Source organism: Tyto alba, unplaced genomic scaffold (assembly GCF_018691265.1).
Source record: "Tyto alba isolate M040663 unplaced genomic scaffold, T.alba_DEE_v4.0 Super-Scaffold_18, whole genome shotgun sequence".
Lineage (NCBI taxonomy): Eukaryota > Metazoa > Chordata > Aves > Strigiformes > Tytonidae > Tyto > Tyto alba.
The window spans coordinates 15,602,748-15,629,346 of record NW_024881280.1 but is presented as its reverse complement, the minus strand read 5'-3'; the positions used below and the strand labels follow the sequence as shown (position 1 = coordinate 15,629,346).

Sequence of the window (26,599 nt, the reverse complement as noted above, 5' to 3'; positions counted from 1 at the left end):
AAAATTACTCTCATCAGAGACCTAAAATAATCCTGAATTTACAGATTGATTGGAAGAGTTGCAGCTCTTATTATGAGAAACCAGCAGACAGGTAACAAAATACCAGGACCATGGCAAATGCAGGATTCTATGATTTCTACATAGGCAACGCCAAGATGGACGTGCCATACTGAGGTGAGCCGCAGGTAGCTGGGGGCTGTAGTCACGACAGATCTCAGTTGGGGTCTTTCAAGTCCCAGGAGTGGCTGAAACAGATTGCAGCAGTGGGAAACCGTGACGTAACACTAGGGTATCAACAACCTAGATATAAAGAAAACTGAAATAACACTGTGAGTATTCCCTTGTATAGTATCTACAAATAGTATATTATCAACAAGAGGAAGTACAAACAGTAGATCACAAATCAAAAAGTTTTTCCATACTGCTTGTACTTGAGAATGTGTCTATTAAGTAGTAGTCCTGACAACCAGTTGTTTTACTATGAGCAGCTAGGGACACAGCACCTATTACTGCCCCTTGATTCCATGTGTGTTACTTTTTATTGCAAAGGTCAGTTAGGTACGGATTTCCTTAGGACCCCAACATCAAGAGTTCAAGTTAGGTGTGAGGGACTTGATTAGCACATGGGGGTGCATGACCACATTTGTGTATCACCTACTGAAAACGCACTGTCAGCAACAAAGAGAACCATCAGTGGACTAGAATATCTGCTGCTTCTCCTACTTAAAAAGTTTAAAAAATCCAAAGTGAACACGTACTGTCTCTCATTACCTTCTGAATGTCTGGAATGGGAATTTCTACAAAGGTAGGGAGGACCCATTCAATAAAAGATTGGTTTGGCATGTACATCTTCTTTTTCATTACTAGCAACATTCTTATCTCCTTCCTATGTTAATGAGATATCAGTAAAGAAAGACTCAGATACGTGAAAGTGAACTGGAAAATGTACTGTATGGTTTCTATTTTGAAATCAGAGTTTGTAAACAAGACAGGGAACACTAATCTTTCCTGGAAAGAAAAAAAAAAAAAAAAAAAAAGTGGGGAGAAATTCCTGTTTATGTGCTTCTGATTTTTTAAAACCAGTTTTGAGATGTAGTAGTATTTTCAGTCTGGATTTGCCTGCCTTTAGCCAGTGCACTTCATCTCCACGCCCTAACTCCAGCCTGGGTATTCCATGGCAGACTACCATATCCATACCTGTGTAAGCAAAAAGTTCTTCTTATGGTCCCACTAGTAAAAGCAGTGATCTTAAGAGCAAGATTCCAGCATCTGGGGGTGGAAGAGTAGCCTGACAGCAGCAACTGAACAGATCAAGACTCAACTTAATACCAAACTTAAAAGTTTCATTAATCTGGAAGAGAAGCAGCAGAGGAGGGACTTGCGTTTTTTATTACTGAGTCTCATGTTATCTAGTCATATGTCAACAGTTTATTTTATTGCTTCAATTAACTCTTTCATATAGCTAGATGACTTCAAAAATGAGGCCCCATTTTGAATCATGTCATTCAAAGCAAATATTGTTTTCTAAAAACATTGTTTCCTAAAATTTAATTATATGCTCTTTAGAAAATGTTTAGACTTAACACTGACTTCAGTCTTACTGATGACTACAAAGTCAATTTGAATATTATTTATTATGTTTGAAAGTGGTTATTTTATTGTTAGCATACAAAATGTGAAACAGACAACATGTTTAGATGTAGTCAAATTGTCATGAGTGGAAATTAATATACTGCTCTCTAAATAAATTGAAGTAGTTTGAAAGTGCCCAGATCCTGGAAATTAATAATCTTGTTTTATGAAAAGCAAGCTCAATATGATGAAAGCTGGGTTTAGAAACCATGGATGTATTCTGTAGCTAATAGAAAATGGTAGAGCTTCATTGTTGTCACTGGAGCTATCTAGTTTAGTTTCAAAATACAAAGTGTAATGGTAAAAAAACGATAATAATTGGCTTCTATAAATAACATTATTTTATCACATAGTAAGAAAACAAGACAAATTTACAGTGGTTTTATTGTATTATACTTATTCAGGAAAAAAAAAAAAAAAAAGAAAAAAGAAAAAACATGGTTTGACTGAATTTATTGATACATTGAAGTAACTCTTGCCTCCTTCTCAGCTCTTCCCCTTGGTATCAGTTAATTTTTAAAAATATTTTAAAGATGGTAGGTTATTGTCAGATTTAGATTAGATTAGACTGCTTCCTGTTCACAGAAACCACAAAACCAGTAACAATGCAGTATTTTAGCACTCTGTTTTTGAGATTGCATTCTGTTTGTACAAATATCACCTTTCTGTTATTTACAGTAGGTAAGACAGTGGGTAAATACATTAGATGGTTCTACAATTTGCATGTGCTAAAAAATGTAGAGAGTTAGAGTGTCTTAATATACTTCAGTATTTGTGGATAACCAACATGATAAGGTTGGAAATCTTGGAGACATTGAGGTTGAGAACATTTCATATTTCAACTGTTTAGATTGTCTACTACTCTATCCTGCCAGATGAGCTAAATACGTGTATCGATAATGTGTACCGAGCCTTAAACCAGACTTCTTAGAGTGAATTTTTACTGACTTTTGTTTAAATGTATGTGATTGAGAAGATACTGAACAGTCTTACTTTCCTCCTTAAAGTAACTGAAGTATTATTCTCCAAATTAAGCACTTAAGGTCCTTGGTCACTTTCAGCAGAGAAAAAAAAAAAAGTTCTGTCTGCAGTACATCATGTTTGTTTTGTCCTAATATATCCAAGAGTAAGTGGGCTAAATACATTTGTTTTCTCTAGGTACATCAGAGTTTAAACAGCTGAGAAAGCTATGTAAGCATAAAGATAGTAATAGCACACAAAAAATGTCTCTACCTGTTGATAAAATCAGACTAACAGATTAAGATTTTTGGCCAGAAGAGATATAAAGTTCCAAACTAGTTTTACAAAGTGATCAGTGAAAGCAAAAAACTTATTTTGCAATGAACCTCAGTCAGCAAATGAAAAGTAAAGAGTGGTTGGGTTTTTTGCCAAGCTGTAAATGTATTATAAAAATACCCATTTTAACAGTGCTTTCCATATTTTTTTTATTCTTAAGTCAGTCATTGAGAAAATATGCAACTTTCTCTTTACTCAGCTCTATGTCTTGTTAAATTCAGTTTTGCCTGCAATGAAAATTGTGTTACAATATTCATGTTGATTTCGCACATATGGAATCAACTCCTACACTGAAAATAAGTTGTTAGATCTGTTTGGTTTACAAAACAAATAAAAGTAAAAAATACCCCAAAACAAATATTTTACGTTCCTTTTATGCATTGTATTGAAGTCCTGATGAAACTAATTCTAAAAAGAAAGCATTTGCACTCATGGAATTCAGGTAAATCACATGAAACTATAATTAAAAGCAGTCACATTTTGCTCTGAGAAGGGCAAATTATTCCTATTTATCCTATACTTTTCCTTAATCAGTTTAATAAATTTATACTTAACGTTTATTGAGGTGGCGGGGAGAAGAAACAAAGCTTATTTCTTTTAACACAGATGGTCCAGAAGGCAAAATGTATGGATTAAAAAGCAGGGGTGTTGCACAGAGTTGGTTGTAAAGTTACTCAAGTCTCACAACATTTGCCTTGTCATGAGGAAAAACAAAATTTAGCCAAGATTAATTTTAGCATAGGGCATCCCATCATGAGCATACTTTCTCACCTATATTTATGTTTATGTATATGTAAACATATATAACTATGCCCCTTTTTCATCTTGCTATAGCAATATATAAATCATCAGGTTAGCTCTCTTTCTGAGCTTATTCCCCAGGAATCATGTCACATATAATTTATAAACAACTTCAGATTAAAAGACAGGACAGTATAGTACAAAATAAATACTGGAACGTTTAATTTGTTATGAAGCTTACCTCCACTTATGGGGTGGGTTTGGCCGGGGGGGGGAGGCGGTTCTTATTTGTCTGTTTTGTGTTTGGGCTGTCTTAATATACAGATCAGCCTTTAATTTCTGGAGATCTAAAAGTGGATAGCATTGTTCATGGAAAACAAACTACTACTAATATTATTTTGGTGTCTTTTGACTTTTCCTGTAAGCTGAACCATTAAAGCAGACCTCTTAGAAGATATATACATGCCTGAGTATATCAACAAAGATAAGCAAGTACTAAAAATCTGAAAAGCTTCATCAGACTGTAGTGGAGATAAGTTATTTAAGCCAAAACATTAATTTTGGTTATCAGGTATCAAAATAACCTGTTTCTTTGATTTCTTACAGTATTCTTCTTTCCTTTGTTTAAAAATAATCATTGTCACTCCAGAAAATTTGTTTAGGAATTTTTTTGTTGGCTGTTGGGGGCGGTTTTGGACAGACAACAAAGTTTTCATAGATTTCAACATTTCTGCTACAAAAGTCAAAGTGAAATGTCTGCTTCAGTGCAGCTGAGAATACGTGAATTATTTGAGTGAACTTGAAATGTTTTCTTTCATGTAATTTTTAATATAGCAACAACTGCAGCCCTGCAATGCACTGTACTTAATGTGGGTGACTGTTGTGGCTCTAGAGGATCATATCTCGTATTTTTTTTTTTATAGTACATCATTAGAGTTGAGGGAGTCTAACCACATTCCAACATGTTAAAAGAAGGGGTTTTTTGGGGGGGAGATGAAGTGAGGGAAGTGCCATTTCATGCTGAAATATGTTTCAGCAGACTAAAAAAAGCTTCTTCTTCAGAAATTTCAAGTGTTTCATTTTGATGGAAAATTACTAAATTTTAATGTTGCTAAAAACATAATTGAGTTCCTTTGTTGTGGTAACTTCTGTGTTAAAACTCTTCATTTTTTGTCTGATGTCAAATCGAATGGTAAGGGTTGAGTTTCCAGATCTGGCTCAGCCAAATAGTGGTACAGTGCATTCTGCACTGCTGCTCTGGTGTCTGTACAGATGGGAATAGCAACTGGAAAAGTAACTTCCTGGGAGCAAATGGAATTCTGAGAGCATTCAAGTTACAGCAGGGTTTTATTAGAAGTGCTGTTTGCTAGAGAACCACCTGAGATCACCAAGTCACTGTTAACAGTAACTATGAAGACGCATCTAATGTCCATCCCTGATTTCTTAGCAAGAAAGACCAATACTCCTTAAATGCGATTAGCAGCTGGCAATTGCAATTTTTTTTAACGCTGAAAGCAGCTTTTTTCTTGCTTTTAATGAATTTCTGGGAGTGCAGTACAAAGAAGCATTTATTACCTATTCTTAAATCCAGTACTGACAAGTCATGCATCACAAATATAATTCATGATCAACTATTATTTAGTAATTCTATATCATTTTGTTTGCATCTCATCCTGTTGTATTGATGTCAAATTGTGATATGAAAGACAAATGGAGTTGCTGATCAATGACTAAAATACATGCTGATATAATCAAAATGGCATAAGAACAGAGGATCCATTAAGTACAGATCATAATGTATGCCAGAAATTAAAATACATGACTGTGAGATGCTTTAGTGTCATGAGAGATTTCAGTGCATCTGTTTACCTTCCATTCATGTAAGGGAATCATGAATGAGATGGAATGTTTCAAAACAGGGGAAAAGATCAAAAGTAATAAACAAGATTATACGTTGAGCAAAGAGTAATTTTTTGTTCATTCATGTTTTTTCTTCATTTCGAACTATTGCAAAAATTTCCGTGTTGTCATGCTGACCACCTTGCTTTTTCATATTGCATCCTAGGAACTATCAGTTGACTATCTTTGCCTTAATGGGCAGAGCATTATTTATGAGATACATTTTCTTCAATTGTATTTGGAAAGTCCCTATCATACAGTCCAGTGGCTGGAACTCTTGATTGAATGGTCAATATTTCTTTATTTGTGTTTTAGTGAGGTAATCAAAACTATTTTGCCCCCCCGCATGTTTTGAAAAAAGACCGTATATATAAAGTTTTATGTAATATATGTGTGTATGCACAATATCCTTAATGTTAGGCACTATTTTTTTAAGATACTGTCTATTGCAGTGGTTTTATATTAAAGCTACAAAGACAGGGAATTCAGAATTATTGGCCCATCCTTAATGCAGTCAGTGAATTATTATATCTAGGCACAAAGTGGTAAGTAAAGATTTTTAGCCTGATCTCTGAATTTCCTTGTAGCTGTGGGTTTGTCAGACTTTTAACAATACACTAAAGCAGGGGACTGGAGGGCTGTGGTTTAATATGGACTAATGCACGTGGCAGGGCTTTTACATTAGTGCTATTTCTTTCAATGCATTATAGTGGAATTGTATTTTAAAACCAGGCAAACTATTGATGCTTTTATTGAATGGAATAATTTATTATAGAAATATTTTAGTCTGTTGACATTTCATCATCAAATAACAGTAAACATAATACACATTTCCCATAAGACTGTTCTTGAGAGCCAAATATTTGCCCTTCACTTACTCTAAAGGTAGCCTTATAATAATTAGTCTTTGGACAAGACAAAAAAAAAATATGTTTAAATATGACCTTGTTAACATAGAGTAATAAATCAGAAATATCCCAAAACAAGTTTGCTCACTACTTCCAATTACTATTTTAAAAAATGGCATTTAATTTTACAGTTCATGGATTGTTTTTAGTCTTTGAAAAAGCTAAACTATCAATCTTACCTTTCTGGCAGTCTCTTAAAATTATTTATTAGAATCTAATACATCTAGAATGACCAAAATATTTAAAAGTTAAAGTTACATATTCCATTTAACTATAAATTAGTCCAGCATGATAATTACTGAATTTTTCAGATTCATCTGGAAATATTGGAATTTACAAAAGATAAATGAATTTTGAAGGTATTTTAATGTTAAAAATAAACTAAACTACTGTAAATTTAAATCTCCATATTTAAATTCAGTTGTCTGATAGTACACTAAAATTGTTGAATTTATTTCTCTTGTTTTATGGAAAGATCCTAAAAATAGATAATATTTCACTTAGCTCTATATACAAAGTCAGAAAAGGTAGTTGCTTGCTCCTCGTATAACTTATCTTAGACTATTTGTAGTTCTGAAATTGGGTGAACATTTAGGTGTCATTTAGCATCTGTTTCTTTATCATCAGCCTTCATTGCAACAAGTGTCAGTTAATGCTGAATGGTGAGAGTAGCTTAACTGTCTTTTTCTATCATAATGCGGTTTAGATTTTTATTTTAATTGTTGTCCAGATGTTTCACAACACAGTTCTGCTTCACATCTCTTTTCTACACTTTTGTCTTCACAAAGACTAAATCCGCTGTGACAGTATATTCTGTAAACTTGTTTTCATCTCTCATGCCTCTTACTTTTTGTTTGAGTATCCCAAAAACATGTGTTACATGAAAAGGATTCTTGCTAGAAGCAGTATATGGAAGCAGGTAAAGATGGTTCTTTCTTCACACTTTGAATCTAATTTCTGACATTTTATGGCTCATCATTACAGTAAATATTTTTGTTCTGTAAGTGACTGGTCAGGGGAGACAAAGGAGTTGAGTGTATGCTCTTTTTTTTTATTAAATAGTCATCCTCTTTTTTATTCATTCAGTTGGTAGGTGACTGAAGAAAATTATCACTGTGTGCATCTCTAATTCAGTTTTAGACATACTGAAGCATAAATTCACAAGCTATACAAGCACAAAGTTAAGAACTATAATACTGTCACATTTGATTCAATTGCTATTGCTTTGTTCAGTTTTACTGACAAGTTTAGCTCTATTTGTAAGCAAAAATGTTCAGCCCTATTCAGCCATTTTTACTGAAGGCAAGTTTGTTGGAGGTGGCAGGCATTGCGTTATACTCCATGAGTAGGCAGCCAGCCTGTCACACTTATCTCTGCCCAAAAGGTATTTTTCAGGTAAAAATTGTCTGCTGAGAATTATATGCCTACACTTACCATTAGATTTGCTCTGTGCTTTATGAACTGCTGTATCCACATGGAACCCACTTCTCCAGGTGGGTCAGGGGCAAGGAGACAGTCACCTGGTCCCAGGAACCTTTTATGAGCGGTATAAATTACAACCAGAACCTTCAGAGGAATCCAGAAATTAATAAAATAATTTGAACAAAACAAACAAACAAAAACAAACAAAAATACAACAACAACAACAACAAAAATAGTGTGACTGGCATGGGTATTGGTTACAGATAATAAAATATTTTTTTCCTTCAAAACCAGGAGTAGTGACAGAGCTATTACTCAGATTTCTTAGGTTTGGTGCTTGTTTACATTTCATCATGTCTTTGATTGTTCACTTTGCTTTAGGCTTGAAGATTAGGCAAGAGTAACCTGAATAACTCTAAACCAGAATAGCTGGAGGTTGTGCATATGTATTGTAAAAACAAAAACAGAAATTAGAAAAGTTGTATATACTTCTTCAGTTAGAAAAGTTTGCTTGTATGTATTTATCTTCCAAGCCTAGAGAACCTTTGCAATTGGAAGATTTTACCTTTGATAAAAATCAGATAGTCCATTATTATTTATGAAAACTATATTAAGCTGTGTCTGTGGGCAAATAAACAATGGTTCAGATTCATATTGCTCATTTGAAAAGGAGATTCCTTTTTTAAAAAAACTCTTTATCTTCCTGCATTCTGAATAACTTTCTGGTATCTCATTTTATGAATATACATCATCTTATACAGGCATTTGTCCTTGTTCCTCAGGTAGGGAAAAACATTTGGGTCTGGGTTTAATTTTGTTCGCAGTGCTGATACCATTTCAAATTGCTTGAGAGAGTATTTTGTATTGTTAGTTTCACGTACTGCATTTAGAAATGCATGAGAATTTGTCACTGTGTCTAGTCGCCAGCTATCATAAACAGCGTGTTTTACAACCTGTTTGTTAAACTTGACAAGTGGGATTTTAAAATCATTTAGAAGTATTCCGGTCCCACTGCTCTCACTGGAAGTTTTTTCTAGACCCAGAGCATTGGTCTCCCTGTTGTGTCAGTGGAGAACAGGTACACCTGTTCTCAGCCTTTGCTCTCCTAGCCTGGAAAGCCTGAACTCATCTAGTCTTTCCTAGGAGCAACTGTTCATTTTCCTGGTCATTGCAGTAGCCTTGCTCCATATCTGGCTGTTATGTCTTTCTTGAATGACCTGTCTGCAGTTTCCAGATGAGGGCTAAGCAAATCTTTAAGGGAATACAGTATTTCTAGATTTTTACTGAAAACCTCTCTTCCAGCACTTCATAGGATGATTTTGCCCTTTCTTTAGCTGCCTCACTTTGCGTCCCTTTACCGATCGTCTGTTATACAGATTGATTCCTTCTTCCTCTGGGAAAGCAAAGGGAAATACCATTTCTTTTTTGCAGGCTGTAAATCTATGTGTAGGTTTGAAAATAACTGTAGCAATAATTTGGGTGTGTTACAGTTAAAGTGCAGATCATGTACAAAAGTCAGAATAGTTATCTGCAGTAAAAAAGCAGATAACTTCAACACCAGCTAAAAAACATTTGTTTTCGTTTTGGGATCTTTACTATTTAAGACAACAGACATTCTAAGATTGGTCATGGCTGCCAGACAGTGATATCAACAAGGCAAAAGTTTTCCTTTCCTGTCACCACATCTGCTCTTTTATTAGATTTTGCTTATTATATATTTACATAGTAGAAATCCAAACATAGTATCTGGTTTGGGTTTTTTTGTTTTCTAAAAAGTAGAATACAGTTTGGGTTCTTCTAACATAAATACTAAACAATCTCCCAAGTCTTGGAGTATATAAGCAAGGTATTGTGCAAATGCACAGTCATCCTTAAATGCCCACAGAAAAAATTTACAAATCTATCAGGTTTTATCCATCATTTTTTTTATAGTCTTTTGTGCAAAGTAATCCAATGTAAAAGCAATCAGATTATTGTACCCACAATGATGACATGTTACTGCCTGTATTACCTCACAGCATGTCACAAAACATCATTACGTGCTACTCAGTTGTATTTAATTTATTCCAGAATCTCATCAAGTCACTTCAGTATAAGTATATAAAAATTTTAAAAATCACAAAGCTCTTTAAAGTCAGATTTCCATAAATTTGCACAGTACTAAATATTGGCAGTGTTAAGCAAATGAGAGCAAATAAGTACATTAAAGTGGAAACATTACTTAAGCAAATAGAAGCTGTTCTATGCTGTTCTATACCATTTCTATCATTTTATATGTGGTCTGACTTGATTTTTTTTTTTTTTTAATTAAAGAATGGCTCAAAACTGCCTGTAGGTAATCAAGAAATTATAAATTAATTTTTAATTCTTATTTTTGCTAGTTCAGCTGGAATTATAGCGCTCGATCTCCTGAATTTACCGCTTTTCTGCTGTTGCCATAGTGAAATCAGGTAGAGCAGGGAAAGCTGTACTCTTTCTTCTCTTTGAACTTAACTAAAAATAATGCTTAATCTATTGGTATGGCTTTAGAAATAGCTTTTAAAAATGTTAATGTGGATTTAGCGGTTGTGGAGAGGGAGAGATACTCCAGTCGCTAAGTGGATGTCCTATTTACCCTCAGCAAAAATACAATACCACTATGAGCAGTGCTGGTTTTCCTTTACCAGTTCATCCTAGTGCCTTAGGCTTGGGGAGGCGTGAAGAAAAAAACATGTATGCCTGTGTCCGTGTATACATATTGCTGTCAGATACTTCTGACGGGAGGAGGAGTATGGGACAGCTGTTTTTTTTTGACTGGGTAGCTGTTTTTTGTAACCAAGACAGAACACACCACACTATTTCAAGTGATCATCAATCAGTTTGCATCTCAAAGTCTGATGGAAATAAGTTTGCCGTTAGAGGAATTTCACGTAGCAAAGAGTTGGTGCTGAAAAGCTCCAAATCCCACTGCCAATTCATCTCATTCTTCAGAAAGATGCTGGCAGCCTTGCTGTATGTATTCGTATTGGCGTATAGTAATATGTAATATCTAACTAAGGTGTACTAGTCTGTTGTGCACAGGCCTACCTCTAAGTCAACTTAGTTATTTAAAACTATGTGTAGAAGTTATCTCGAGTGTAGAAATACTAATTTGTGAAAAACACAGTGCCTCAAAGGTGGAGTAAGAGATTTTCAGATCTTTGGCAAAAGTCAGGGGTTGGTATGGAGAGATCCTAGAAGTAGAAAGAAATAATTAAAATTGCCTAAATGTTCACTGACTGTTTAATTTAATGAGGTGCAGTTGTTCTCCCTTCTCACTTATTTGACTCTAATTTTCTCTTCTTTTTTTTCTTTTGGTTTGGTTCTTTTTTTTTTTTTTTTTGCCTTCCAGCTAACAACAACATAGCTTGACTAGGCAGGGAAACCCCCCTCTTTTGCAAGAGTGCTATAAACTGAGAGGACTGACAGGAAAGTATCTTAAGTATCTTTTCTCATCTATATTGGGCTTCCATTACTCAGTTCGAGTTGAAGGTGTCATTCCCATCGTCAACATACACAGTGATCTGTGCTCAGGTTGGAGCAGATGGAAACCTTATGTTAGCACCTCTCCTTAAGCTGCATTATGGCTGTTCATGACAAGTGGATTTGTGTGAGAGACGGCTTTCTTGGGAGGTTCCTGTAAGAGTACAGCAACCATAGAATTCAGGAACCATTTTTAACCTCTGTCCTTCATTACGTTTTGAATGTATGTCATGTTTTGGCATCGCAATCACATACACAAAGAGAACACCAGAAAATAAGCACTTTAAAAAGTACTTAAGAAACAAAAAACTACTCACAATTTTTGGCTGACAAGGGAGAGGGAAAGACAGCTGCTCACAACAGATATTAATCTTACCACTTCATGTACTTACTCTGAGGTTTTAGGCAATGTAAGAACCAAAAAACAGGAAGGTAACTGCTCAGGTGAAAGTTAGACAAGTTTCAAAGGCTGGTAAAACTGGTTGGTGTTCGGCTGTTCCAAGTTGCTTACTTGCAAACTTAATTTATCTTTGGAGGGAAAAGCTGTACTTCATTATTTTTCTTCTTATTGTTGCTTTTATTTCCTGTTAGTTTTGTCTTAAATGGAGCAGGACTGAATAGGACTAGCAGCTCAATAACTCATATTTTTTTTCTATTTCATTTAAAATGAGACTGCTGTTCTTGATGCCCTCAGAAGACTGCCAACCAACAATGTTCTTTTATAAAATAAACTGCATATAAAATAAAACTAAGAAACAGTTAAGGCAAAAAGTTAAGGCAAAAAGATTACTCAGTACTAGTTTTATGCTTCATCGATTATTTTTTCTTTTGTGTTTTATTAAAATGTTTAGAATACATAACAATTATGGGTACCAGACACCTAAACCAGAAAAACTAAGAAAAATCTTTGTATCACATATAATGTTAATATTGCAACATTTTACATGGGTTTTATTAATATCATACCCACTTGATGATGTTAGACTCCCATTTTCAATACAGCAGTTTTTACAGTGTCTTACAATTGAATAGTACGGGTATGTGTGTACTGACCTTTGGGGGGGGGAAAAAAAGCTATAGTCGTTCTCAGTCTGTTTTGAATTTGTCTGAAAGGATTTTGCTATATAACACGGAGGCCTTGTGGCTATCGGGATACTAACCTTCATACTATCTTTGAGAACACTTAACATATAGATGCCATATATAGAGTAAGTGACTTGACACAAGATCAATCTAGCAATTGTATGGCAAAGATAAAAAAAAAAAGAATATGGAGTCCAGTTTGTCTTCCACTATTTTCAAAATATTCTTATATGAGAGCGAATATCCATACTAATGTGATTTTTATCATGTTGCAGACTTCTGGCTCAATTCTCATCAGATACGGATTGTAATTTGTCACTGGGTATCTCAACTGATCTGCTAAACCTTCACAAGTGATAGCATTTTCCTCTTATTCTTCCTCTCCCTGCTTCTAGGCTCCCTTATATGGCAATGTACATTGTGTATATTCCTTTTGAACAGAATTCCATACCTTAACAGTGAACCCCGAAAAGTTCAGCACATAGTAAGCAAAGAAAGTTGAAATGAAATTGTTTCTAGTGTTGATATATACTAAGAAAGAACAAATAACTTGTAGATAAATCTAAATAGCATTATGAATTTTTCAGAAGCAGCATGCAGTAGACCTGTGATTGGCTGATAGATACAAATTGTGTGTGTGTGTGTGTATAAACTGGAAGAGACAGAAAGCAAAAAGCTGTTCCTTGTGGAAAAGGAAAGTAGATTTCTTTGCACATCCCCAGTTATGCATTTACTTTATCTAATAGTGAATGTAACAATTCTCCAAATTGCCATGATAGTCTCCTATAGTCTCCAGAACAGTCTCCAACTAAAACCATGTGAAATGTTCTTGTAGTCTTCTGAGAGACTGGATATTCTATGAGTGGTACAAGTTGCTACTTAAGACATATATATATATATATATATATATATATATATATATATATATATATATATATATATATATATATCTTACGATGCACTAGTTTTCCAAATAACAGCTAAAAATTAAGTTATTTTCAAATACAAATTGGGGCAGGGCCAACTTGAATTGTACAGATACTGGGTATATATATCAACTGGGAGACAAGCTGAAGAGCCTCAAGCATTAGACATAAGTGTTAGGTTCATAATGAAAACAGCAAATGCCAGGCACAATTACATTTTGCCAGTGGATTCCAAAGGCAGCCACAATATTCCAGGTTGGCGGAGGTGTTTGCTTTCCTTCTGGGTGGGCACCAGGTGCCACGTTAATGGGCAGCAGACATAGTGCTTTCTGGTTTCATCTATCCCCTGTTTAATATGGATAGGTGACTTACACTTTGAATGACAGTAAATTTAATACAGCATCGCACGTAAAATGTTTCTGCCTGCCAATTATGCACAATAGTTTGGCAGTTAACTTCTAAGCAACATTGTGTGAAGATGCTCAGTGTGATTTACTATCCAGTCTTAGACTAACTCTCTGGTCTGGGAAGTTGGAAGCACAAACGAGCTGTCCTCCATTTGTTAATTCATCTGTTACATTGTTTGTTTTATTGTATATTTGTGTATAAGGATTCAGAGATAGAGAATTGTCTAATAATTCATTCAAATGCCTTGAGATAACTTTAATGCTGGCTCCAAGATTTATACTCGGCAAATGTTAAACACACAGGTATACAGAGCATTTATCAACATTTTTGCTATCAAAATTTGCTGAACAACTTTTTCAACTAGTTTGGTTCTGTTTTACAGTAATTATTAAACAAAAATAAATTGCTGTGATAGCAATTTTGCGTCCTCTGTTAAATGCACTTTTGGCATATCCTATCACTCTGCAAGCACTGTCACCAGATAAACAGCTGCACAGAAAGAAAGGATTGTGACAAACTAGGAGGCACTCACAGATTATTCAGATATCATCTTGCACTGGCCTTAGGATGGCCTATTACTTCCAGCCCTAAAAATAAACAACTATTAATCACCTAATGGCAACATGAGTTGACCAGCACTTACAGCTGCCTGGATCTCAATCTAACTACTCAAAAGCTTTTCTCATGTTTTCTGTCACCCGGGATAAGAGGTAGTTTGCGGCAAAGCATTCCTTTGGGAGGACTGCTGTGAGTTGAACAAAATGTTTGAAATAACCTCAGTTACTGCTCTCAACTCTGATCCACAGCTTCAAATGTGCAGAATCAAACAACAGCGGCCTTGCGTTGACAGTCTCTGGAGAGTGAACTAATGGCATAAGGTTTTCTCAAGGAAACTGAGTAACAAGCAAGTACCTCGGGAAGCACCATCCTTTGCCTGGGTTTAATCAGAAAGCATTGCTTCCAGAGACAATATATGGAGTAATTCTGTAATGTAAACAACCACCTTTTCTCCCCGCCTTTTTGAAGGATAGCAGTACACTGTCTTAACTGGTAAATACAGGTAACCCAACTCAAATAGAAGTAGCATAGCTTTAGTAAGCTAGTCATCAAATTGTATGTTGGAGGATGGAAGGGTATTGCTGCTTTGAACCGGAACACATTAATGCACTTGTAGAGGTACAGTAAAACAGTGTTCTAACTTGGAATTATAAAAGGCAAAATACATAGATGCAACTGCTAATATAGAATATTAGACTCTCTCCATCAGAAAGGAATTTATGAACTTCTGAAAAAGAAGATGTAAAAAGCTTTCTTATATTGTGCCTTTCAGACTGAGATTTTTTGGTTGAGGTTCTTTTGCTTAGTTATGCCCATTATCCAGGGGTGTCTGAAGCCATTTTGCCCTGTATTGAGATGGTTAAGTGATATTAAGATCATCGTATTTCAGGGAAACTTGGACCTATCTCCAAATCACCAAGTAAGGTACCTGGAACACTGTGTATTATCTCTTTTAGGTACATACTGGAACTAACTTCCCAGGCAGCTAAAATTCATTATTTTCCAAAATGCGTACCCAAGTGGTCTCCACTAAAGCCAGAGACAACTTTGGCCATAATTTCCATGAAACAGTACAGCGGTTTAAGGATTAACAATTTATTTTCTAAAATGTTGATGTGAGTACCATATTAATTTTCAGTGCCCCAATCCTGCAGTGCAGACATAAAGGGGCACCTGATAGTCTCTCTTTACAGCACAAAACCTTACTGTCTGATGTGCAGAACAACTACCTGATCTTGAAGATGCTGAAACTGGGGGAAGAAAAAAAAAAAAAAAAAAAGGTTTACCTTAAATGCATACAGCCACTTTGAGACGTGAGAATCTGGAATGCTATTAATAAATAACAAAATAATATGTTTCAGTAGGAGTTAGGACATGAACCAACAAAACTTGAGAAATTCAAAGTTCACTCAAGGCACTTTTGTCTTAATGACAAGCTGCCTTGAGCCAGTATGTGTTTTCTTTCTCACTCACTGCATCAGTCTTCACTTAGAAAGCCTTGATCCTTGTAAATCAGTGTAACCTTAATGTTATTTAATCATAGCTTTTAAAAGTCAATTTACATGAGAACTATATTTTAAAAAAAACCCTAACTTGTCATTGAGGATTATAAAAATCCTTTATTTGCCTGGAGAACAGTACTCAGATCTGAATGAATAAGTGTAAGTGAATAATGTGTTTCGACAGTTTGTTTATTAAAAATGTATTATGCAGCTAAAAGTTACATTGTATTTATAATATTTTAATGACAGTGACTTGAACAGTTTTTGGTGTATTCTATCAATATGCATTTAAAAATTGTGCCTTGCAAAATTCTAAAATATTTTAAATGGTTTCTTATATCCACGTAAAGATCACTTGATTTGTTTTTATTTCTCCAAATGCCAAAAGCAATTAAATCATATTATAAACCCGATTAGATACTGCTATTTGATTGAAGCCTTAACAGTCTCATTGCAGAGATAAAAAGACAGCTAGTATTAATAAAAAAAAGCTCATTAAGATTTGATCATATCCAAGAGAGGTGTGACTGTAGAGGCAAAGGTTTGATATTAGTTTCCATCCACCTTTTTTTCACCTGACAACTCCCAACTTCCACATCATCTACCTATAACATCAATATATGGCATTCATGGAAATGCCTACCTTTCTCAGCCCAAAAGAAATTCCCACTTGGAAATGGGAGTCTAATAGAATATTGATAGACTTTAAGATTTTTTCCTTGTCTTCAGTAAAAATAAAAGTTCCCCCAACTACTGTGGTAACATCAAAGCTTAAAGCAGATTAGGTTTTACTTGCTTAATTTTACCTTAAGCAGCATAAACTGGATGCCTGGATCCTTGAGACATAATATGCTGCTAAATTCTGTGTGTGAGGCTTGATATAGTGCTTGCTAGAGCCATGGACAAGTTTCCTGTTATCTTTAAAAACGTGTGATCAGAACTTGTTAAACTTTTTCTTAAGCCATATTTGCAAGCAAGTGTATTTTTGTGCAGTTGCTCCTACAGGAAGACAAGTAACTTAAGGTAGTTGGGCCCAAAAATATTGTAGCCTTCTGAGTTACAGGTTAAGGATCAGATTTTTAAAGCAAAAAACTGACTGATTACTTGAAGTTCCTTGTTTTTACTAAGTATTGGATTTTTTTTTTCTTTCTTTCAATGAGATTTGGTAAAGTCAAAGAAATAAGACGCTGTGTAATGCCTTGAAGGCCTCTTTTATTTAAATCTCTGTGTGTCACTAGATCACAAAAGCATGTGGAGGATTTAAAAAGTGGAAGGGATAATAAAACCCCACATTTATCTTTAAATTGCATTCAGAGTTTTTAAAATGCACTGTCTTCTTGCAGAAGTACCTTTATTTGACTTTAAAACTCTATATAAATGAATAGTAGCAGAAATACCTTGTTATAAACTACTCTGAACTAGGCTTGTGGTAGCTGTTTAAATGGAAAGTTTCTGGCTAATCAAAGTCCGTTTCTGAGCAGTAGCTATTAAATGTTTGCCAAGATATATAACACTGTGTCATCAGCAGTAGTAAACTGGTCTAGACATAAGGAAGTTGGCTGACTGATGCCAACTGGCCTTCCTTGAAAATGTGGTCTGCAGTTGTTGCCTACTAGCCTACCTCTGCCAATATCTAAATTCCCTCCACTGACACAAATGAGACAAGTACACTAAAATAAAGTTGTGAGTCCTTAAACAGTAAGCTTATTAGATATTACAGGGGAATTTAATTATTATATCTTCAGGTTTTATTAGTATTAGAAGTAAATCCAGTTTACTCACAACTGTGATTCTCAAGAACCATGTTAAATTGACTTAGAATGTAATAATTTATTTGTGAATTTTGTAATTCCCCTTTTCCAGGAAATAAGTTGTGATATGCAAGTGGTAATGCTCTAATTTGCTTGATACTTAAAAAAGAAAAACAAGGAAACAAAGCCAGCTTTTTAGCTGGCACTGTTTTAATCTGACATTAAAAAGTGAGGGACCAGAATGCAGTACAAAGACACGTTCAGATGTGACCTTCATAATTGAAATCACCAACCAGGTAGATTGTTATGCTTTCGTGTAATGTGAGTGCTCATCTGAATCTATTTGATAAAATATTTCCCTAAATACATGCACGTTATAAATAATAATTCATATGCCAGCATTTCATTATGAGAGTCTCTTGGAATTAAAATTATTTACATTATGCTGAGATGAATACAACCCATCTATAACAAATAGACTAAGAATAAATAGAGTGAACATTTATTTAAAAACAATTGCAAGATGTTTTACATTTCTGCTCAGTATCGAGCAGTGTGTTGAAAATGCATTTTTCATAAAACCACATTCAAGGGGTTTTAATGGTGAAAAAATCCACTGGCAACAGCCACATGTCTAGGCAAAGCCTTAGAAGCTAGTATGGACCCCACACAGACATTCCAGAAGAGAAGACATTACTAGAAAGTAGTTTTTCTTGAAGTGAAGTAGAATATGTGTGAGCCTACTAGGCCACTTTGATAAATAAATAAAAGTCTTTTTTCTTTTCTAGCACAAAAGTGGTTCAACTGGAGGGCAAGTTAAACCCAGATTCACATTTTACTTAGTTTTTTCTTTCCCTTTTTTTTCTTAAGTGATACTTTGGCTTATACAAAGATGCGATTTTTTTTTTTTTTTTTTTTTTTTTTTTTAAGACAAAGAGCCATTTGGCTCTGTGTTATCTAAATTTTACCTTCCTGGCTTTTTCAGCATGTCTTCATGAAACTCCTTTCTAAGAACAAAGCCCAGTGTCCCAGGATTATCAACATACAAATCTGTACTCCTTTAACTATGAGGTTTTTTCAAAATTGGTGTTATTAAACCAATACGAAAGATCCTCTGAACACTCTTAAGTTCGTACAAAGATGACTTTGAGTATGATCAGACATAAGTTTTAACTAAAGCACTGTTGAGCACGTAACTATATTTAACTATATTCAAACTATATTTTACTATCTCCAGCATCTATTTCAAATCCTTCAGCTGATTCTTTGAAAGACACTGTCTGCTGCCCTTAGTACTTGGACTAATTTTAGTCTTCTATATCAAGCCTAAATTAGGCCTAAACTATTCCATGGGCTTTTGTAATCCTGCTCTCTTCTTGCCATGTCATGGGGTCATAAGACTTTCTACCCTCTTTTTGGCACTTCTGGCACTCTGACCCCTCACTAAAGTGCAGCTAGATTGGCTTTGGCTGCCTTGTAATCACAACTTCTAATGTCAGAACTAGACAATGACTAAACCAGCATTTATATTATGATAACTACATATTTACTGGTTAATTTTTAAGTAAAGTGGTGCAACTTGTGTGGACATTTTTCACTTGCCATGTTTATCATATTCTGAAGGAAGCTTGCCTCTATATTTCCTGTTTATTCTATTCTTACTGCATGGAATTAACCAAACCTTAGTTACTTGGATTTCTTTTCAGCTTTAAATAGAAACTCCATATAAAAGTAATAGTTTCACTGGAATAGGTAAAACTACAGTTTTGTATAACTTCTGGCCACATTCCTTCAAACCTACACTTTTCAGGGTAAGAACTAAAGACAGGGGAGGAAAAATACAAGATAAGCACGTTTTTAGGGATTTACACAAGAACAAAATCCATAGGAATCCATAGTTTGTTACATTCTAAGCTTGACTTTTGTTTTAAGCTTGAACTTTCTCCAGTGTGTCTTTTATATGAAATGGGATAACCTGGCCTATATTGCATACCATATCTATATAGTTTTAGAACCATTTGGTACATTCAAAGTTTTTTTCTCCTCCTCAGAGCTACCAAATGAGTCCCCTTTCCATAGCAATACTATGTAAGCATCCTACCATTTTCATTTGTTCTCCTATGTAAACCAGGGTTACTCACTAACTTGTTAAATGTTATGATTGATGCAGAAGTAAATTTATAGCTTTACTTTGTAATTCACAGAATTGAGTTTCATTCTGCATGGTGTGATATCTGAACTTTGGAAGGAATCAGATTAAAAAGGATAGTTCTTAACTTCTAGGTTGCACTTCCCTACCTCATCCCCTTACACAAAAAGGTTAAATGTCTTTTCAAATTAAGGCAGCAGTAATTAACCAGTGGCATTGTTTGTGATTTGCCAACTCTGGGCGTTAATGAGAGAGAAATTAGCACTTAGCAGCAGGAGTTCCTGATAGTCAGTGGCAAATGCTTAATGTGCCAACAAGTTAATTTTGGTCTTAAGTACTGCACTTAAGTGTTTTTAAGCAAAAGTGTGGTATGTTTTTTATGTGATCCTACATATGGGCTGTGTGACATAGGGCTAGAATAGAAGGAATGACACAATATAGTGGAAAAAAGTGCTAACTAGGCAAATAGTTTTGCTATAATAACAGTCAAAAGAAAGACTGGTGGATGTTTTCATACTAAAGATGTACTTGTTCCTGCAATTAACAGTATGCAGATGTTCTTGTATATAAATTTTATCATTAGATTAGGCATTTCTGAACATAATTTTTTAAGAAGAAAGTATTCCTGAAAAATCGTGCTTGAGCTGTGATGTTTTGGTAGAAAGACATCAATTAGCCTTTTGAGGGGTCTCAAAATATTAGTTTTATTAGAAATTTATAATGTCAAAAAATAACTTAACAAACGTCTTAAGCACAGTGTCTCATGTGTTTTGTGATTCAGACTACCACACAGAGCAAAATGTGCCCTTCAGAACTTGGGCTGAGCAGCTTCTCATTGGCATCAAGATTTTACCTGGCACACGCACTCCTAATGAGCAAGTGTTTGTGTACATTTCATAGCTTCTGCCTTGCATTAAATAGCCCATTAGAAATGTAAGGTCTGCTCCCTATCTTCTGGGGATTATATTTTTTTAAAATAGCTTTGGTTGGTACACAAGTGCATCCCTACCCAATTATCTGTTTTCTGTGTTTGGTTGATGTGGGAGCAGAGTCATAGCCTGTGAAATAACAAAAGTAGGCCCATCCTGCATCAGCAAATTACTGCCTCTCATCAGAGGCTGTGAGCGTCGCTCCTTGGCTTCACTTGCTGTTTGCTCCTCGTTGCTGCCAGGCTAGCTGGCCTCCTGGTGCAGTGAGGTTGTGCACATCTTGGCCCCACGTGAACTCAAGCAAAGGAGAATGGAGAGAAGTCCTTAGAGACAGTAGAGGCTGAAGTTGTTGACCAGCCAGAGAAAACTTAGCAGTTGGGTGTAGGCAGCATCATCTGTCTGCTGAGCCACTTTTTAGCCTGTGCTTTATTCAGTGCTAAACATGTTTGAATACGTTAGCTAGTGTAGCTGGATTTGTCAGAGTTTTAGCCTTTCTGCTTTCAAATATCATCTTTCAGTTGCAAAAGGACATTTGCCAGTGTGGCCTCAGCTATGCTGAGGGGTAATTTAGTTTGCCACTAAACTGTGGACACTTCTAGGTTGAAGAGTAGTAGACATAAACCGAAATGTTACAACGCTATGCAGCAGTTTCGGGCAAAAGACTACCGTATCTAATTGAAACTGCAGGAGGAAACCACGGGGGTTTCTTCTTCCTTTGATGCCTGTTCCATTACACGAGCACATCAAATAGAGTTTTCCCTCCGTTGTTGGAAAGAAACCACCCTAATGAAGCCGGTCTGGCACTACCCACAGTTTTGAGTGCTTGTATTGTCTGCTAAGTGGACATTTAGGTTACTGTGTATCCCCCCCAACACATTTTTATTATAATTAAACATTAACAAAAACTGGCTACCATATTGGTTGAGTCCTGAGCACGGCTCTGCATATAAACCATTACATGACATTCTATTGAACTTTTTCTTGTACAGACGGTATCTAACAGCTCATCCTGCACTGTTGTTTTTGGCAAGTTCACTACAGCATATAATAAATCAAGGAAAGAAAAAGCTTTTTGGCCTAATGTTGTACAGACTGCTGTAATGTTAGACTACAGAAAGCAGTTCTGTTTTTAGACATCCTTTTACTAACCCAACATTCATAATTTATGATTTCACTGTAAAATTCCTGCAACACTACACCAAAAGTAGTGCTGCCCTTTAATTAAGTGCTCTCAGTAGGAAAAACGTGAAACTGATGTGCAAAACATATCGCAGTACACAGTGATTGATAGTGATTACTTCTTTATGAACCCAGCCTGAAGGTCTGAACTTCCTGATGGGTAAAATAGTCCATGGGGCTACTTCCTGAGGTTGCCTAGTGGGGATCAGTCAGAGTTAGCAATATCTGAGGAATTCCTGAGGCACATTTCAGAGACGTTACAGCAGAAGCTTTCCATTTCTTTCTGAATTGTGCTTTGCGTTAATAATTAGCTGAACAATAGCTCATTGTAGAGATTATATTTTAAGGATTCGTTGTTATCTTCATGGTATTATAATTTGCATGAATGGGGACTTGCATAAACCCTTGTATTTTTAATGCCTGCATGCCCAAATCTGAAAAAGCTGGGTGCATAGCAAGAGAAACTTCCGTATGTATCAAAGTTACTAAATGTTATTTAATATTTAAGGCATAGTTCTTCTTTAGCTGACATGTGCAGATATTTCAAAGGAAAAAACATAACTGATGTGGATTGTTTGACTCTCTAAATAGCATTTTTATTCATGCAATAAGGTATTAGTGACATATCAATTCAACATTGATTAAAATTTTAAAATTAAATGGAGGTCAAATACTCTATCCAATTTTGCAGTGAAATTAATAGATTTACTTGTGTTGGAATCACAGAGGTGGGAAATTAAAGTTCACCTAGCACAGTCGCGTAAGTTCATTTTCCTTTTTTTGCTTGATAGATTTGGCCCTGGATTAGTCATCTACTGGTATGGATTTATTGAAGAGCTGGATTGCCATCGTGAACGTGGTATCCTCCTAAAAGACTGCTTCCCTACTGACATTGTGACTCTGCGACACAGCATGGCTCAGCGGTGATGTTGGGAGGAAGAGGTAAATCCGGAAGTAATTTTACTTTCCTGCAGTGTAAACTAACGGCAGCATCTGCCCTGAACTCCAGCTGAACTCCTGCTGCCCGCCCTGACTCTACTGCCTCTTTACACAAACATATCAGGAGTTTCTGTTTTGCTTCAGACCTCTGTTGTGATCAGCCAAAAAAGACAGACACAACCCACTCATTATCAGCATTTCTGTCTCTGTCAAACAGCTAGTTTCTAGATACTCATAATCTTCCTTCCTTCCGATGGCTTCGTCTGGCATTCTAAACAAAGACAAAAATGCAGAGGCTGAAAGGTGCAACTTTCAGTTCTTATCCCTGTTACAGAGTTACCTTTAAAAATAAATGGCTTTTTATACTTTCACTCACCACTTTATTCAGTGCTAGGGATCTGACTGAAACACCTACACTGATGTGGAAAATCAGTAAAGACTGTTATTCTGGGTCTTAAAACAATATAATGCATAGCTCATAAAGCCCAAATGGTAAGACGGGATCCTGTAAATTCTGATCATTACAGTAAATAGCCAGATTTTGAGAGAACAACTAGTAGGTGTTTTGCCACTATCTGATTGCTAAAATCAACAACAGAATCCCAAGTTAACAATTAAAAAATAATCTAAATTAGGGGATTTGGTGGTGGGGGAGAGGGTGTGAAATTGAAGAGCAAGGATTTATTTTATGTATATGAGCCTGTGAAGTCTGAGGATAGTTTTGTGGGGTTTTTTAATAAGTAGTTTAATGACTCAAAAATAACTTCTGTTTTGTCTTTTCCTCCCCAACCCCCCAGGGAATCTATACCTAGGAATTTTTGTCTGAACTGACTTTAAGGAAGGAATCTGTCTTGACCCCTGTAGGTACTGTAACATGCAATTTGCTGGCGTACTGAAGTCTGAAGGAACAGTGTGCAGGAGCTCTCTATGTGAGTTACTTCTGAGGAAGATTACCATCCTGGTGTTCAAGAAGAGGAGCAAAAGAAAAGATAAAACAGTGCTTCATAATGGATCGGTTCCATAAGACAAATAAAGCACACAAATGGACAAGTTTCTTGTGCACTTACGTCTTCTTGTAAGATCATTGTCTTTCTCTTCTTGGAACCACCAAGATCAGAGGTACACTGAGGTGGGTGTTAGCACCTCCTTGAATTTTTGAGGTGTTCAATCTCATTCTATTTCCATCCTCATCGCCACTCAGAGGGGCAGTATTGGGCCTCAGGTTTGTGCTCTCAGTTAAAGGGTTCTTAATGCTAGCAGCTTATTGGGCTTGGCACTCTTTAATACTCTTTTCTTTGCTAACTGGAATTCAGGAAAGGACAGAATACTTTAAAAAGTCAGAGTTTTGCATGTATGCTCAATATGTTTAGATTTTCAGAGAAGCAGAGGTACAGATTCTGTTGTAGAATTAAAGGTGTGATACCAGTCTCCCTAAAGCACAAGTTGATAACCTCTTCCGTAAGGAAAAGGGTCTGTAAAACATTACGGTGCATATTCATCATCTTTTTTTAGCTGAGGTGGTACTTTGTGTGCCTGTATGATTTCAGAAGTCACATGCAGAGTTTTTACAGTCTTGTCTTGAGTTAAAAGGGTATTAATCCTATTCAGTTTTTTTTGCAGCCACAGTTTTCAGACGTATACACAGTATTTTTTATTTTGAATTTTTAGCTCTAACTTTAACACTTTTTGCTAAGTTTCAGACAGGGGTTTATCATTTTAACTAATCTTTAATTTTCAGGAAGAAGTATCTTTAGTCTTCCTAGTACTCTGTCCTTCACTGCAGATATAAGCTGGTATAGCTCCTCTACAGTTATTGTTGCCTAGATATTATTTTCCTGTGTTTGAATGTGTTATAGTGGAAAGATTTATTTTTTAAAAAACATTCAAGCACCTGCAACTCATTTATGTTCAACTATTTACAGTATTGTGCTTAGCTTATTTTACCTGTCCAGCTTTAAGGATCTGCCAGTAAAGATACACAGAAATAACCTGTGAAGTTTACCTGCCTGATGCTACACAGAAGCTGCATTTAGGGTGTTGCTGCCCCTGGGACTTTTAACCGTGGTTTAGGTTAGTGGAATGTGTAAAATCAAGAAGAGAATAAAAAAGAAGAAATAACTGAACATTATTGTAGAAGAAAATTCAGAAGTAATGGTTGTCTGAGTGAAATTGGTTTTAAGGGCAAACTGAATTTGTTTTAGCTAGTGCATATGCTTTCTGTTGTATGAAATCATTTAAATCAGCTTATACATGATGCACTAATGCTGCTTTTTCTTTTTGAATAAATTAAATTTATCTGCACAGATGTTGAAAATTCTGCTGAACCTCCATCAAAGCTTTGCTTTATTTGTTTTTACATTAAACAAATTTACGTGGGGACACACAGATAAATCAGGTTAGGCTTATATTTGTTTATTTATTCCTTTACCTAATGCTGTGACATAACAGGTTGGAGAGCAGTACAGCTGTCTTTAATCAAAGCTTTGACCTCCTCTTTATATATTACCCTTTTAAAGAATCTTTGTATCCGAATGAGGACGAAATAAGCCACAGAAGTGTACATACTGTACTAATTTCATTACATGCTATCGAACAAGTTTTGCCACCACAGAACTTACGCTGTGTCACTATTTCAAATGCTGAAAGCCGAACATTAAAAAATTGATACTACTTTGTTATCCCTACTTGTATCTTGCAAAAAAACCTCATTTGTGTATTTTCTGTTTATCAGATATAAACATCAACTTTAATATAAAAGAGGAGACTACTGTGGGTTGTTTATTGTTTTTGTTTTCTTAAACAATGCCGTAGTCATTAGAACCTTAACATTAAAGCCAAATCCAGTTTTATGGAGTATTCTGTAGAGTGTGGTAATGAATTATGCCAAGCCAGAAAACAGAAGTATGCATAAAACTGAATGATGTTCTCACAGGCATATATAGACTTGCCAAGCATCTGCTCTTACAAGCACTGTAATAAGGCCTGTTCCGAGCTTTAGGAATTGATGTAATTGTCTTGAACAGGGAAGTAAAACTTCCTTGTACAAGAGGAACAGAACAACGGTGGGTCACACTCCAGCATAAAAAGAAAACACTTTTTACCATTCCTATATTCTGGGGACACATTATTAGAATGAATTTAATAATCTTTCCCTAAAGCCAGCTCGGAGCGGAATAAAACTTCTGATCTAAAGCTGAAGAAAAAGGACCAAATGGCTTACTGTGCTTACCTCATTACTATTTTATCACATTAATAGTACTGGTAGTTCATGAATAATTTTCATCTTGTTTTGTTATGTTTGCTCATTCAAAAAGTCATTCTTTCCTGGTATTTGCTTTTGAATTTGTCCAGCATCTAGACTACTACAGAAGACTCTTCATGCGTCTCTCCATTTGCCTTTAAATCCTCCCCTTTTAATTTTCCATTTTTTTTAACCATTTCACATTTATTTATTCAGTATCCTCCCATTTACCCTCATTTCCCCTTTGAAAAGTCTGTCCTGTGTTTTCTGTTGCCTGTTTCTGATACTACAGCTGAGGAGGGCTGTTTCCAGTTCTGTATGCATTTGGGCTGACCCACCCTCTGAAGCAACTTTGCTCTTACTCTAATTTAAATAGTAGCTTTTAGGTACCAGGCAGACTGTCCTCAAATTTCCACACGGTGTTGTAATGGAGAAGCATTGTGATGCTCTTCATTCTCTTGGTTTGCAATGGAGGTCATTTCTTCAGGCTGGGGCTGTTCACGGAGCAGAGCACGAGTGCAGTATAACCGCTCCT

The 26,599-nt window shown here is 35.6% G+C and overlaps 1 protein-coding gene across 4 annotated transcripts in view; it reads left to right on the top strand.

Annotated features, from left to right (window-relative positions):
• The window catches only part of CDIN1 (CDAN1 interacting nuclease 1), a 128,464-nt gene extending 102,957 nt beyond the window's left edge, over positions 1–25,507 (top strand). For 3 of the 4 annotated variants that reach the window (XM_042790739.1, XM_042790741.1, XM_033010288.2), the window contains 2 exons: positions 22,676–22,826; positions 23,688–25,507. In XM_042790739.1, the coding sequence (XP_042646673.1) occupies positions 22,676–22,811 (136 nt within the window). In that variant the 3' untranslated portion in view covers positions 22,812–22,826; positions 23,688–25,507. Of the gene's footprint in view, positions 1–22,675; positions 22,827–23,620 lie in introns of all 4 variants that reach the window. The other variant, XM_042790740.1, reaches the window with a different exon arrangement.
• The last annotated feature ends 1,092 nt before the right edge of the window (positions 25,508–26,599 follow it).